Genomic DNA, 13378 nt, shown 5'->3' with positions numbered 1-13378 from the left:
TTCAACCATGCTTACTTCTGATTTGGCTCCATCATGGCTGCAGCTGTGGAAAGTGTAGCGCTTGACATTTAAGACTCACTCCTGAGATGCAGAACTCCTTCTTACATAAGTGATCGCTATAGCACATGCAAAGGGAAAGCTTGTATGTTTCCACTGCAGCCATCTCCTGTTACTGCCGCGCTGTGACAACTGATCTTATAGGGACTTTCTGTCCTGAAATTTGCATTTATACTTCTTAAAAAAAAAATGTCCAATTTAACTTTTAGAGCACAGAGTTCTCTCTTACTGGGCTGAAGAGATTGAATGATAGCAACACAACCAGGGAGCAGTGTGTGTTAGTCACACTATAGCAAGATTTCCTCTCCCTTTGAATACTGCAATATATACAATACCTTGAATTGTATAAAACAGTGTTGTGCATGTAACCTGTACGTATACACATACTATAAATAAAGGTTCTAAACAGGTTCTTCCTGAAGTGCTGAAGTTCTACCCAGAACCATTTGCTTCTTAGGATCCTTTTTCTGAAGAAAAGGATTTTTCAAGAGTTCCTTGTAAGACGATGGGTTCTATTAAGACACTACATCAGCCCGGCCCTTCAGAGTTCTGGATGAAACCATTGGAATATAAAATGGGTGTCAATAGAATCCCCTGGGTGGGATCTTGTTACCACCCTTAGAACGTGGAATGGTTCTGGATGGAACCTTCGGGGATTGTTGACTGAAAAGCTTCTCATAGGGGGTTCTGGGTGGAACCTTTCACAACCATTCCTGTTGGGTTCTGGGTAGAACTCACTGAAAGGGTTCCAGGTGGAACACATACAAAAGTTTTTACCAGTAACCAAAAAGGGTTCTCTATGGGGACAAGTCAAAGAACTCTGTACGGTTCTAGTTAGCACCTTTTTATTTCTAAGAGTGTCTTTTTCAGGCTCTTGTCCCAGACATCGTCTGATAACTGTTCACTCAAATCCGTCTGCATTCTGTCTTTATGGAGTTGGACATTGTCAGGGTTTTACTCGACAATGACAAGAAATACTTTTTTCAGCCCCGGTGGAATGTTTAAACGTCACTTCTTTCTAAGTGGCACAAGAGACTTACGTCCAGCACTCCTGAGCGCTCTCTATAAAGATTGAGTGCGTTCACTGAGCCGTTGGCAACGCGTCGTGTTTTGAAACTGAGCATTCCGAAAGTCTTTCGCTACTGTTTTTCATTTTTATTGCTTGCCTAGAACTAATCCATTATACTTGCAAGGAGAGCGTTAAGAGCAGAGACATTTAGAGTTTAATGAAATATCTGCTTCCAGGTTCTTTTAACACTGTGGACCTGCAGGGTTTCACTTTAGGGCTTAGTTGCAGTATCCCTCCTCTCCCTCGGGTGCTGAGCAGGAAATTGAGGGATGGATCCGTGAAGCGCTGATTAAGACCTGCTGTTACCATGCTGCATGCGCCCTGTTATCTTAGACCCGGAGCTTAGCAATGATCAAATAAGGTTTTATAGGTTCAGCGACAATAAAACTGAACGTGACATTTGGTTGCTATCTATGACTCATCAGCACCTACTAAAAGTTGCGGTACTGTAATGATTATATATTGTTGTGGGATCATGGAAAATTGTGATTTATTTGGGTTATTAAAATACAATATGGTGGCAAAATGCAACATGAAGAAAGTATAGCCAGCAAAGCAAGAAACCAGAAAATGTATATCGGAGTAGTTGGTCATTAAACACCGCAGTCTTTAGGCATTGTAACAAAACAATCTGTATGATATAACAGAGTATTCAAGGTGAAAATTGGCTGCTGTTCAAACAGGACATATTTAATACTTAATTCAATCATCTGCTGTGCAGCATTGTTCTCCATGTCAGGATTATGATATGTGCTATAAACTGTGGCGAATGCACATGATAATCCTTAATCTTCTTAGCGAACTTCAGTGGCTTAATTAAAGACTCCATTCAACAGAACAACTCAAAGGCATTTTTCCGTTCAAACATTACAAAAAAGTACCTCCCAAAGTGATAATCAAGTCTGCTTCATTACAAACATGTCCTCATATTTTCATCAGAACAGAAAGCCACCATTATTCTTCCTCTGGGCGTTCACACGCGATGATTCACTTCTCTTCCATCTAGACAGAGACAGGACAGAAGCGGGACAGCAGTTATAACCTTTAGGACATCAGCAGACATTTGTCTGCATTTCTGTTCTCTGAGGGATGACATTTAGTTTAATCCAAGAATGGAAACTGTCTGACTCATAATCCTTCAAACTCATCCTTTTACTCAAATTGGCCCTCCTGGATCATATTTCATATCTCACCAGAACCTGAAACAACACAAGCCATCATGGTGTTGTTTTAATGATGCGGTCTGAACACCAGTTCATGGCTAGGTGTTAACTGATGAGGTTATGGGTTAAAGCACTGGTTAAACAATAGTCAGGTGCCCATGAGAACGTTGTAACAGGATTTGTTTAATGGAATCATTCCCTTTTATTCTGATCCTTTTTATAATGCACTTTCAATGTAGTGATGAGTTGACAAATCCACATCCCTCTTCTACAGTTCCTCTGAAGTTAATATGAGGCTTCAGCAGGCTTTCCTTACTAAGCATGGGTGGAGAGACACAAAGAGGGATTTGAACAAAATAAATGTCAGATGAAATTTGTCCAACTCAGTCTGCTGAAGCCTCATGTGTGTGAACGCGTTTCTACACAAAACAAAGGGCGGAGACTTTGTCCCCGTTCACTTACATGACATTACATTACATTACAGTCATTTAGCAGACGCTTTTATCCAAAGCGACTTACAATAAGTGCATTCAACATTGGTAATCAAAAGAACTACTAGTCACCAGAAGTCATAAGTACATTTCCTTTTCCAAACAAGCATCTAAGAGCATGAAGCAGAGCATAACTCAGAGCCAAAGTACAGAAACAAGAAAAACAGTTAGTGCTATAAGTAGCATTGCACAACTCACATTGAAAGTGAATGATTTGATTATTGAAAAATCTAAATGATTTGGCTGCTGCAATGTTCATAAGGGCATCTGACTGTTTGTTTTAAGACGTACTTGAAAACTTGTGGAATTGAGAGGGTTAGGATAAGGTCAGGTCGAGGGGGGGGGGAATTCAAAATAAAAGACAAAACTAAAACAGTAAAAACGAACCTTTATTTTAAACGTCACTGCTCGGCACCATTCAAACTTGGGAAATGACATGAAAACTTGCGATAACTGACTTGTCATTCTTCTAGTAATACATTGCTCAATATTTCTCGTGAACTTGTGTGAACTAGTGTGCGTGTGTGTGTGTGTGTGTGTGTGTGTGTGTGTGTGTGTGTGTGTGTGTGCGTGCGTGCGTTCCCCCTCGGTCTCCCTCGCGCCCCACCTCCCTGCCCTCTCGTCCAATCAGAGCAGAGAACGGTCTGCAGCAGCAGCAGCAGCGGCAGAGGAGCGGAGCGGGGAGACAGTGGGGGAGGGTCACGTGTGTACACACTGTAGGGCTCAGCAGCACTCCAGCAGTAGTAAAGTCTGCAACGGACAGCCCCCTTTTCAGAACAAGCCTCGTCGAAAAGTTGAGAGATGAAGTCAGTCTTCACCTTAACGCAGTAAAGCGGTTCCTTTTTTTTTTTTTCTTTTTTTTTGTGTGTGTGCTGGTTTTTAGGCGTAAAGAGCGCGTGGAGTTTTGCCGGAGCGGGTATTTTAGGATGCGTGTTTGTGAAATGAAACGACTGAGAAATGCCAGTGGAAATGCAAACGTTACATCCAGACCCAATGCCACCGTAGGTTTGTCACCGAGCCAAATCTATACGTTTCTGGTGAGTGTTCCTCTTTTTACGTTTATTATCTGGAGCCAATAATGAGACGGAGCTCTTTTTGTTTCCTCCGTACAGTTAAACGTGACTTTACACTGTTTATTAAGGTAGATGCGAGAGAGAGTATCTGTGCCAACTACAGCAATGGCAGAATAATGGTGAAGCCGTGACAGCTATCCCCGCTTTGATCGCTGCAGTCAAGTGGGATGGAGACACCCGAAGTCCGCAATAACAAACCCGAACCACGAAAGGTTCGCTTCGTGTGTCTTAGTTCTGCTCCAGTAGTTCATATTCGTGAAACAGAACCTTGAAGATGTTTCTCACGGGATCAGCTTTCTCTACAAAGTTTCTCAGTGTATTCAGAGGTGCTGCTGCACTGGAAACAGTTTAAAGTTGTAGTAGACTGCTCTTTGCATTAATAATAATAATAATATCAACCCATATCGTCTTCATATGACATGTGTCATCAGAGCTAGTGGGACGTCACATGAGTGTGCTGAATTAATCAGAATCATGTGTGTAACTAGCAGTCTATTTGAGGTGCTTACCGTAAACCTGCTAATATATGGCCTTAATAAATCCCAGGCCGTCAATGAGTGATTAAGCTGCTACTTGTGTATGTTTAGCCTTGAGAAGTTTAATCATTAATAACATATAAGGACAAGCACTGCTTACATCTGTATTATTCTACTTCCACACAGGCACATGGAGATATTCTTGGCCTTGACATCTTTTGTTTTGATGAATGACATCAGGAACTTTTGAAGCCACTATTTAATAAACGTGGTAACTATTTATGTGCCACTAATTATGGAAAGCAGCTGGAGGCCAGAGTGAAGGCGACTTTCTGACAAATTTACTTCCGCTCAGATACTTCAGAACGGCTCGCCCAATGAAATGCGTCTTGAGATTCAGGCTTTAGCACTTGTTGTTGTCAACTTCCTGCATGTGACCGAGGGGGACATGGGCCATGTGTGCCGTGGCTTAACGGCAGCAAAGCCTGCTTTGTGCTGACCGGTGAACTCTTGACTTTGTTGATGTCTGTCACAGTTCAACGTGTTTCAGAAAAAGACGCTGAGGAAGCGGTCTTGACCGGCCGTGACCCCGAGCTTGACCAGAGTCTCTACCACTAGAACTTGAATATGAGGCAATGCTGTGTTTACGAAACAGCCGGTCAATTACATCATCAACATTTTAGTGTTGTGATTTAACCCCTTTAAGGAAAGGAGTTTGTCAAGGAATCCATTTAGAGACAAGTTCCCTCTTCCAGCGCTGTGACTGGACTCTATGGGGGGGACTCCTGATGATTTTTTGGGGGAAAATGTGAATTATATTAAACCCTTCCACAGAAATGGAGTTGATGGCAAGTATTTCAATCACCTCTGAGAGCTTAGTCGTTTTAATTTGCAAAATGTTCTGCAGCATTAGCGTGCACCTGAAGTCAAATGATTCATTAATGCTCTCGGTGAACCAGAAAAGATTTCGGGACTTTCTGAATCATTTACATCTATAATGGCCTCTCACACTGTGAGTAGTTTAGTACGTCTGTGGGCAGGTACCTCAAACTGTACACTATGAATTGCTCTAAAACGTTCTGTGCATCACATGTCATTGTGTCACACACTTCTGCCCAGTCCCTGAATGTGTAAAGGTGTGAGTCATTGTCCTTCTGTAGTATTGCTGTTGCTGCTCCGCTGCACGCTGCAGACGCAGAAGTAGCCGATCATGTGACATCACTCTGGGCTTTTTCTGAGAAGCGCCTGTGAATTCCAGTAAGGATATATGAGGGGTGTGGGCCCAGTATGTCACACTGCTCCCATCGGCCCGCGAGATCTGGCTTCAAAGCGCTAAGACACGTCAAGCACATGGGCGTCACTCTGACGAGATCCTGCTTTTTGGTGGGGGCTAGAGCATGCTGGAGCACGCCCACCCTCCCCCCACCCCCCCCCTCCCCCCCACCCTCTCTGGGAATATTTGACTAAACCACTTTTGACATGGAGTAGGACAAAAAGGTTCAGACCAGGCTTAACCAAGTCTACAGCTGCGGTCAAAGTCATCAGGAGGAGCTCTTACAAGAGCTTAGGCTATTCTTACTCGGCCGTGTAATTGTACGTACGGCACCTTCATGGTAAGCCGCTGTCAGGAAGCCACCTTTCCTCTGCTTTGAGTCACACCTGCTCACATGCATGCTTCAATAACTGACTTGCGTACTTGGATCACTGCATAACTATTGTCTAGTGAGAAGCGACATGCCTCAGGAAGTACCAGTGCACGCTGTGATAACAACATAATACAGTGCCTGTTGATCGTCACCCAACACCAACAACATCACCTCCATCTGTGGTTTTTGGTAGAATCTGACGTTGACCTCATCCGCCCCGTTTGTCTCCTCTCAGCAGAGACTTCATTACCATGGGCTGCTGGTGAAATGTGCAGAGCTAGAGTGCAGTAGAGTAGAGTAGAGTAGAGTAGAGTAGAGTAGAGTAGAGTAGAGTAGAGGCCCAGTGGGAACTGATGCAGACGCTGCTAAGCTAGCAGCGGTTGTTCACAGACACAGTATGAAAACCATGATTTCAAAGTATTGTCTAGTATGAGCTCTGTGTTTTCATTCTTTAGTGACTTAGAGGAAATGCATAGGAGGCTAATTGCTCTCTAATATTGTAGTTTTTTTTTCTCTATTCGTGTGTCGTAACTGTATTTTGCGTAAACTCTTCCTGTTCCTGAGTGGTTTGGTCTATTTGTAAAAGAGTGAAATCCCACGAGTGTTGAACAAAATATGTGTTTACATGCTATCACGTTTCTGTCCCTTCCGGTAAGTAAACGTAGGAAATTCCGAGGCTTCAGTTTCCCCTCTATTCCCCTTCAGTCCGGTCCGCCTCGTGAATGCCGTGGCTTCAGTTTTCATCTCTACGTTATCATCGGCTTGTAATTGTCGAGGTCTTGCGTCAAAAGGCTGTCTAAAGTCTAACAGGAAGCAAAAGTATGTGGAAACAAAGTGACACGAGAACCCTTTCATGGGGGATATTAGGAGCCGCTCTCAGAAGCTGTAGCGTGAGCCGCAGCGCTAATGAAAGGGAGGCTGAAGCGTCTGTACGCAGCAGGTGCTAATGAGTGGGGACATCCAGCCTCAGTGGACCGCGTCCTCTCTAATAATCACCGATGTCATTATCTCCTTAAGTGATCGGGGGTCGTTGTGAGAGTGAAGAGCAAACGCACTTCCTGCCATCTACAACGCATTCAGAGAGGGAAGGACATAATCCACAGCTCATTATGTCAAGGCCTGTTTGAGTCAGTGAGTCACCGAGCCGCTTATGTTTACAAGACGTCTGAGCGGGGCTCCTGTCCCGGTGAAGAGTAACTCCACACGCTCCCCCTCCTGGGCCTGGTCCAGGTCCAGTCCAGCTCTGAGGTCCAGCCTCCACTACGGTCTCACTGCAGCCAATTGGAGTCGTGTAGCGGAGGGACTGCTGTGTGTGTGTGTGTGTGTGTGTGTGTGTGTGTGTGTGTGTGTGTGTGTGTGTGTGTGTGTGTGTGTGTGTGTGTGTGTCTGAAGGCCAAAACGGCCCCTCTGTAGTGGTGTTACGTAAGTGAACGGAAGAATGTTTCCCCTTTTACTGGCATCGTTCCTCTTCCTCCTGAAAACGGTTTCATTTTTATTTTAACCTTTTTTTTTTTTTTTATTCTTAAGTTTATTTGCTCTTCAGAGGATCGTTCCAACATGTGGAAAAATAACTACCAAATTATCACGGCGGAAATAAAAGGCGGCGGTGAACTTGGATGACTTTTCACTGCAATCCTGCGATAGCCTTGTGATCTTCCACTTCCTTGACCAGTGAATAATTTAATAATTTATTTCAAATGTCATGCGTTAATAATGCAAGGCAGCATTACATAAGCTTTTTTTTTTTTTTCAAAACTTGCCGCCCCCGTCAACCTCGATCCCAAACGCTCCACGACATGCGCTCGGGCCTTTTTCTCTGACCTCGCCCCGAACTCCGACCCCCGCGACTCGATCCTCTCTTGACCCTCCGCCAGAGCTCGCTTCACCTTTCACTCTTTATAAATCTCACCCGTCGCCGCGCTCCCCACCCCCCAGTCGACCTGGACAGAAGCTCCGTGTGCTTTTTAGAGTCGTGACACCAAAGCAGGTCTGTTACCGGGCCTTCTTGCTCATGTGAAAAGCACAAGGCCGGCACTGCACCGCTAGCGATGCCTCTAGCGTGTGGCCGTGATGGAGAGAAGCTTTGCGGAGGCTTCCAAACACTCGCTCTGCCCAGTGTGAGGAGAAGCGGTGCGCGTTGAGGCCTGGGCTAGCGAACCAAACGCATTGTGAGCCGTTTGTATTGGGCCAGTCAGGTGCAGTGAAGTGAAGTTAACGGCGTTACCCAGAGCGTAATGGCTGAGCCGTGGCCGACGTGTTTCTGTGTTCCTTGTTTGCTCCTCGAGCCAGCATGGAAACCAAAACCAGAGAGGGCCCAATGTGGGTGTAGTTTTTTTTTTGTGACTTCCTCAAAAACTACAGGGACCAGCAGAAATGGAATATAAATATTCATAACTATGTTTTCAGTAGCGTATAATCACCTGAAACTATCACTATGACGATTCTCCTGTGACTAACTCCTGCCTCCCTCCCTCTCTGCCTGCAGGCGACCCACTGAGAGCCCTGACCCGTGTGGGAGCCCAGCGATGTGGCTCTGCACGGCTTACAATGAGACGGACACCAGCGTGGACTTCCGGCTCTGCCAGGACTTCGGCCTCATCCTGTCGGTCTTCTCCCTCATCTACCTCCTGGTGTGCTTCCCGTTGGGGCTGTGCTACAACGTGCTGCTGGTCGTGGTCAACCTCTCCAACAAGGTGTCCATGACCATGCCGGATGTTTATTTCGTCAACATGGCCATCGCGGGCCTCGTGCTCAACCTGGTGGCGCCCGTGGAGCTGCTGAATTCCACCTTCACCCGCTGGCACGTTTGGGAGTACAACAACGAGGTCTACATCACCCTGCTGATCCTCTTCAACATCTCCTCCCTGGTCATCATGTATTCCACCACGCTGCTCAGCCTGGACTACTACATCGAGCGGGCGCTGCCGCGGACCTACATGTCCAGCGTGTACAACACCAAACACGTGTGCGGCTTCATCTGGGGCGGCGCGGTGCTCACCAGCTTCTCCTCGCTGCTCTTCTACGTGTGCAACCACATCTCCACCAAGATGGTGGAGTGCTCCAAAATGCAGAACAAGGAGGCGGCGGACGCCATCATGATGTTCATCGGCTACGTGGTTCCGGCTGTGGCCGTTCTGTACGCCTTTGTGCTCATTCTGCGCATCAGGAAGGAGTCCACGCCTCTGGACCAGGACTCGGCTCGCTTGGACCCGTCTATCCACCGACTGCTGCTCGCCTCAGTCTGCGTGCAGTTCGTTCTGTGGACTCCGTACTACATGACCCTGTTGGTACACACCATAGCCGGCGCACCGGGGTACATCAGCAACGCACATTACTTGCCCACGTATTATTTCTTGAGGTGCGTGTCCAAGCTGCTGGCCTTCTCCAGCAGCTTTGCGATGCCGCTCATGTATCGGCAGATGAACAAAAACTTCTCCAACAAGCTCCAGCGGCTGCTCAAGAGGCTGCACTGCAGAGACCAGTCCTGCCCTCATGAACGCTCAACAGTGCAGCAAGTGGTGACGTGAGGACCCCCCCCACCCCTTCCTCTTCCCTTTGAGTTGACAGATGCCCCTCCCCCTCTTTCAACCTCTTGGCATAGCCGGCACTTACCCCCCCCCCCCCCCTCCCCCTCACTACGGAGCCAGTAGTATCTGAGCGGCGCTCCCTCGCTGCTCTGGACTGTGTTAAGAGCGACGTATAGCGAACTGCAGAATTTCCTGTCACCTTCCAGAACTTGATCTTATCTATCTCAAGTTCCGCATTGAGAGGACAAACCAAGCAAAAACCACTAAGTGCTGTTATTTTTTTTTTTTTTTTTTTTTTTTGGTCACTGAGTGAAGCTCTCCACTGAGATACTTGAGCGTCTAGTCTGTGGGCGGTAAATTGGCACAATCAGCTGATAACTACCCAGCGTTTCTCACACACACACACACACACACACACACACTCATGAAATGTCTTGTTAGCAGGGAGACTCTCAAGCACTCAGTGCATCAGCTCCCCCGATGCGGGCGTGTTGTGAATATTCTGCTGACAGTGCGCCGGTTTGACCGCCTAAATTCCGCTGTCGAAGTCACACGATATGCTCCTAGATATGTTTTAACTAAAACAATGAATAAGTGATGCATGATGCTTTCTCCTATCACACCAGCAGCAAAAACCAGTTAGCTATGAATAAATAATCACGTAGTTATTTTGTTTAAGAATGCATCGATGGATGGTGGCCAGTATAGCAGTGACCCACCACAGCTAATGGACCTGCATGAGTCAACATTGCATCGTGACGGTAAACATCAGTGTTTGCTGCCCTCAAACTAGAGGCCTTGATCGCTTGAATGAGAGGAGCGGAGTTCCCCTCTTTACTTCAGAGCGTTGACGGGCGATGCCTCGCCGTCGCGGTGAATCGTCTTCACGCGTTAAAGGTAGAGAACGATATGAACGGTCTCTTCATGGCACAAGAGGAGCTCTCACTTTGAGTCGTGAGGTTCAGACAGGCTCACATGAAGAGGTTATCCTAGTATCTGTCAAGCTACAAATATGAAATAAATTGAATACACATCATCACTTTGAAGTCACGCAGTGCTTCATGAAATGCTCACATGAAGCTCGTATTCAGCTATAACCGGTGTACCTCTTGTGATCTCTGCTGAAATCGCATCGCCAGCCATAAGCAGTTCAAATCAACTCTTTCAAAAATCCAGCTTCGGCTTCAGCTTTTCGGCCCACCATGAGGAATCCCTCGTGGAGAGCCTCTCATGGGGGGGGGGGGGGGGGGGGGGTCACTGAAGTCCCACAGTGTCACAGAGAGGGCCCTGAGGAGGCGGCATGTGCATTCCCTGAATGGTTTGAGCGCTCGGGAAGGTTCTGCGCAGTAGAAACCTGAAGCCTTACTGCGTCACTGGAGAGAAGCGCTATATCACAACCTTCACCGATCCTAAATGACTCGCCTGCAGACCGCGCTAACTGTAACGCTGCCCATGTCCGGCGAGGCCATCTGCTCGTTTAATGGTAGAGCTGCTAGTGGGTGATGAACCCCAGTTATGAAATGGAAAAAATATATAGAAAAACTTGCTTTTGCATGAGTGTCGCTTTTCGCCAGTTTGTATCTTTGCTTTGTGAGTTAGAGGGCCAGTTTGTAATCATCCTGTGAAGAGGAGCAGCAGCAGCAGGGTGGGGCGTTCACTTGAAGGGAAATGGGAAGTGGACACACTGTTCTATCCACTCACAGACAACAATTAATGCAGTTTGTGGAGTTTTAATTTACACCTTTTTAAATGAACAATAAAGCTGTTGGGCTGTAACGTGTGTGCTCGGCTTTCACTGTGATATTTAAGGGATTTCCAGATGTAACAACCAATCAGATTTGATTTGATTCTCATACGTATGTGAGTTTATTATTAAGATTATATCACGCATACTGACTAGTGGGGATGTTTCTGTCTACGATTTGAGGTCCGAAACAGTGTTCAACATTTTACATTTTTCGCTGCATAGCCCCACCCTCGCTGTGTGTATCTGCAGTCAGTCAGTTAGAATAACTGTTTATTGTCGACTCTGTGTGTTTACATTATGTGCTACAGTATGATCTGCCCCATTTAGGAAGAAAACACGTAGGTATGGTGACGCAGTTAATCATTATTTGAACCCAGTTCAAAGTCCCAGCGCTTACTGTTCACTGAGGGTCGGAAGGCAGACGGTAGCACACACACACACACACACACACACACACACACACACACACACACACACACACGGTCGGATGGATCAGCGCTCTGAAGGAGGACAGATAAGCAGCTTTTGTGAAGATGGTCATTTTATAGAAAGCTAGAGATTGCAGTTACCAGAACACCGACTTTTATTTAATCAACATTGACACTTGATTTATCGTGACTAGAGTTGAGCGCTTCACCGTTTTCTCATCATGTGACACTTGAACGTGTTAGTGCGACGCAGTTAATCCGGAAAGAACCCATATTTAATTCACTTTCATCTTGTGAAGAGACGTATAAATAGAAGGCATTCAACCAAATGTTGGTGGATTGAAATTTAGTTCTGGATCTGAATTTGCATCAGACTACAAAGAATGAATGTCAACGGATTGTTGGAGGATGAATAGATGAAAGTCACTTCTAACCTTACCGTGTTGCTGCAGCTCCACCTGTAGGCAAAACACCATCAGCCATTGAAGATGGCTTGGAGTTGATATGTGCCATCTACATGTGGTTGCAATTGCACAAGAAGGCCTCACGTTTAGCACTAAAATTCAATTTGATTTCTTTTGGAAATATCTCGCTGAGAGACGAGACATATTTCTTGGCAGAGAGAATAATTAACGATCGCCGCAAATAAAGCGTCATTAAATTAAGCTCAAAATCACACCAGACTCGGATGACAGGTCTTTTAAGTGTGGCTTATTATTTCAGAGGGGCCGTGATCTCATACCGGTGCGAAGAACATTGGAGCGATAATCACAGAGTTCAGTTAAAATGACGAAACACACATGAAGAGCAGACGTGTAGAAACATCCTCAATGTGAGCAGACGCCTTTTAACTATTAGAACGGCAAAACCTCACAAGTCCAGACTAAACCACTTTCAGATGTGATGCTTTTTGTGACTGCGTATGCAAGTGTATAATACAAAACAATGTGTGTATATATTGTATGTGAGAGATTTACAAGAAGATACCATGCTCTTTCAAAAACACAGCATTATTTTCTGAGAGATAGATATATTTAGATTCTGTAAGTGATCTACTCTATTGTCAACTGAGTCAAAGACTGATTAAACAATTAACTAACTATTCCCACGCCTCCTTCTTTCAATGCAACTGACGATATTCAAGATGAGGATATGTTGTAACATCTGCTATGCAGTCTGTCTTTTAAAGGCTGTTTGCCGTGATTAATGACAAATGTTTGTGGGAGACGGAACTTGGAAGTGTTGCTTTGTTCCCAAAAATGTCCCCTTGAAATGGAAAAATAACTTTTTTTTTATTTGAAAGAGACTGACTGCTCGACTGTTAATTCTGGCTCCTTCGCCCAGTGATCGGGTCAGGGTGGTGGGCAGCTTGTCGAGGTTCTCCCCTCCCTGTGAGCTGCAGTGACAGTGGGAGTGAGGTCGCCACACGCTAACAGCGGATCGCTTGTGGCGAGACACTTCAACCACGCCACTCCGACTGGCGGAACATAACAGCGGTCCAGGCATTCTGGGAATTGTTTTGTCTTCTGTGGGTCTGTGTAGGCTACGTCTGATAACAATGCTGCACACAGAGAGATGTGTGCAGGCCTGCAAGTAGGAGCTGAAAAGAACAGTGCTGCAGCAGGAAGCTAGGAGGGTTGAGGTGATGAGGTGAAAATCTGACTTGTAATTAGACGGGTTTACGATAGATGCGGAGGTGAG

General features: G+C 45.8%; 1 protein-coding gene across 1 annotated transcript; it reads left to right on the top strand.

Moving 5' to 3' along the window:
• The first annotated feature begins 3507 nt into the window (after positions 1-3507).
• Positions 3508-12781, top strand: gpr146 (G protein-coupled receptor 146). Its single transcript, XM_068728004.1, has 2 exons — positions 3508-3817; positions 8461-12781. Exon 2 carries the CDS (start codon positions 8501-8503, stop codon positions 9500-9502), a length of 1002 nt encoding a protein of 333 aa, XP_068584105.1. The 5' UTR covers positions 3508-3817; positions 8461-8500; the 3' UTR covers positions 9503-12781.
• The last annotated feature ends 597 nt before the right edge of the window (positions 12782-13378 follow it).

Source organism: Cebidichthys violaceus, unplaced genomic scaffold (genome assembly GCF_023349555.1).
Source record: "Cebidichthys violaceus isolate CVI_PGR_0920_01 unplaced genomic scaffold, fCebVio1.0.p SCAF_40, whole genome shotgun sequence".
In the NCBI taxonomy this organism is placed as follows: domain Eukaryota; kingdom Metazoa; phylum Chordata; class Actinopteri; order Perciformes; family Stichaeidae; genus Cebidichthys; species Cebidichthys violaceus.
This window is presented reverse-complemented; position numbering and strand designations above follow the sequence as displayed.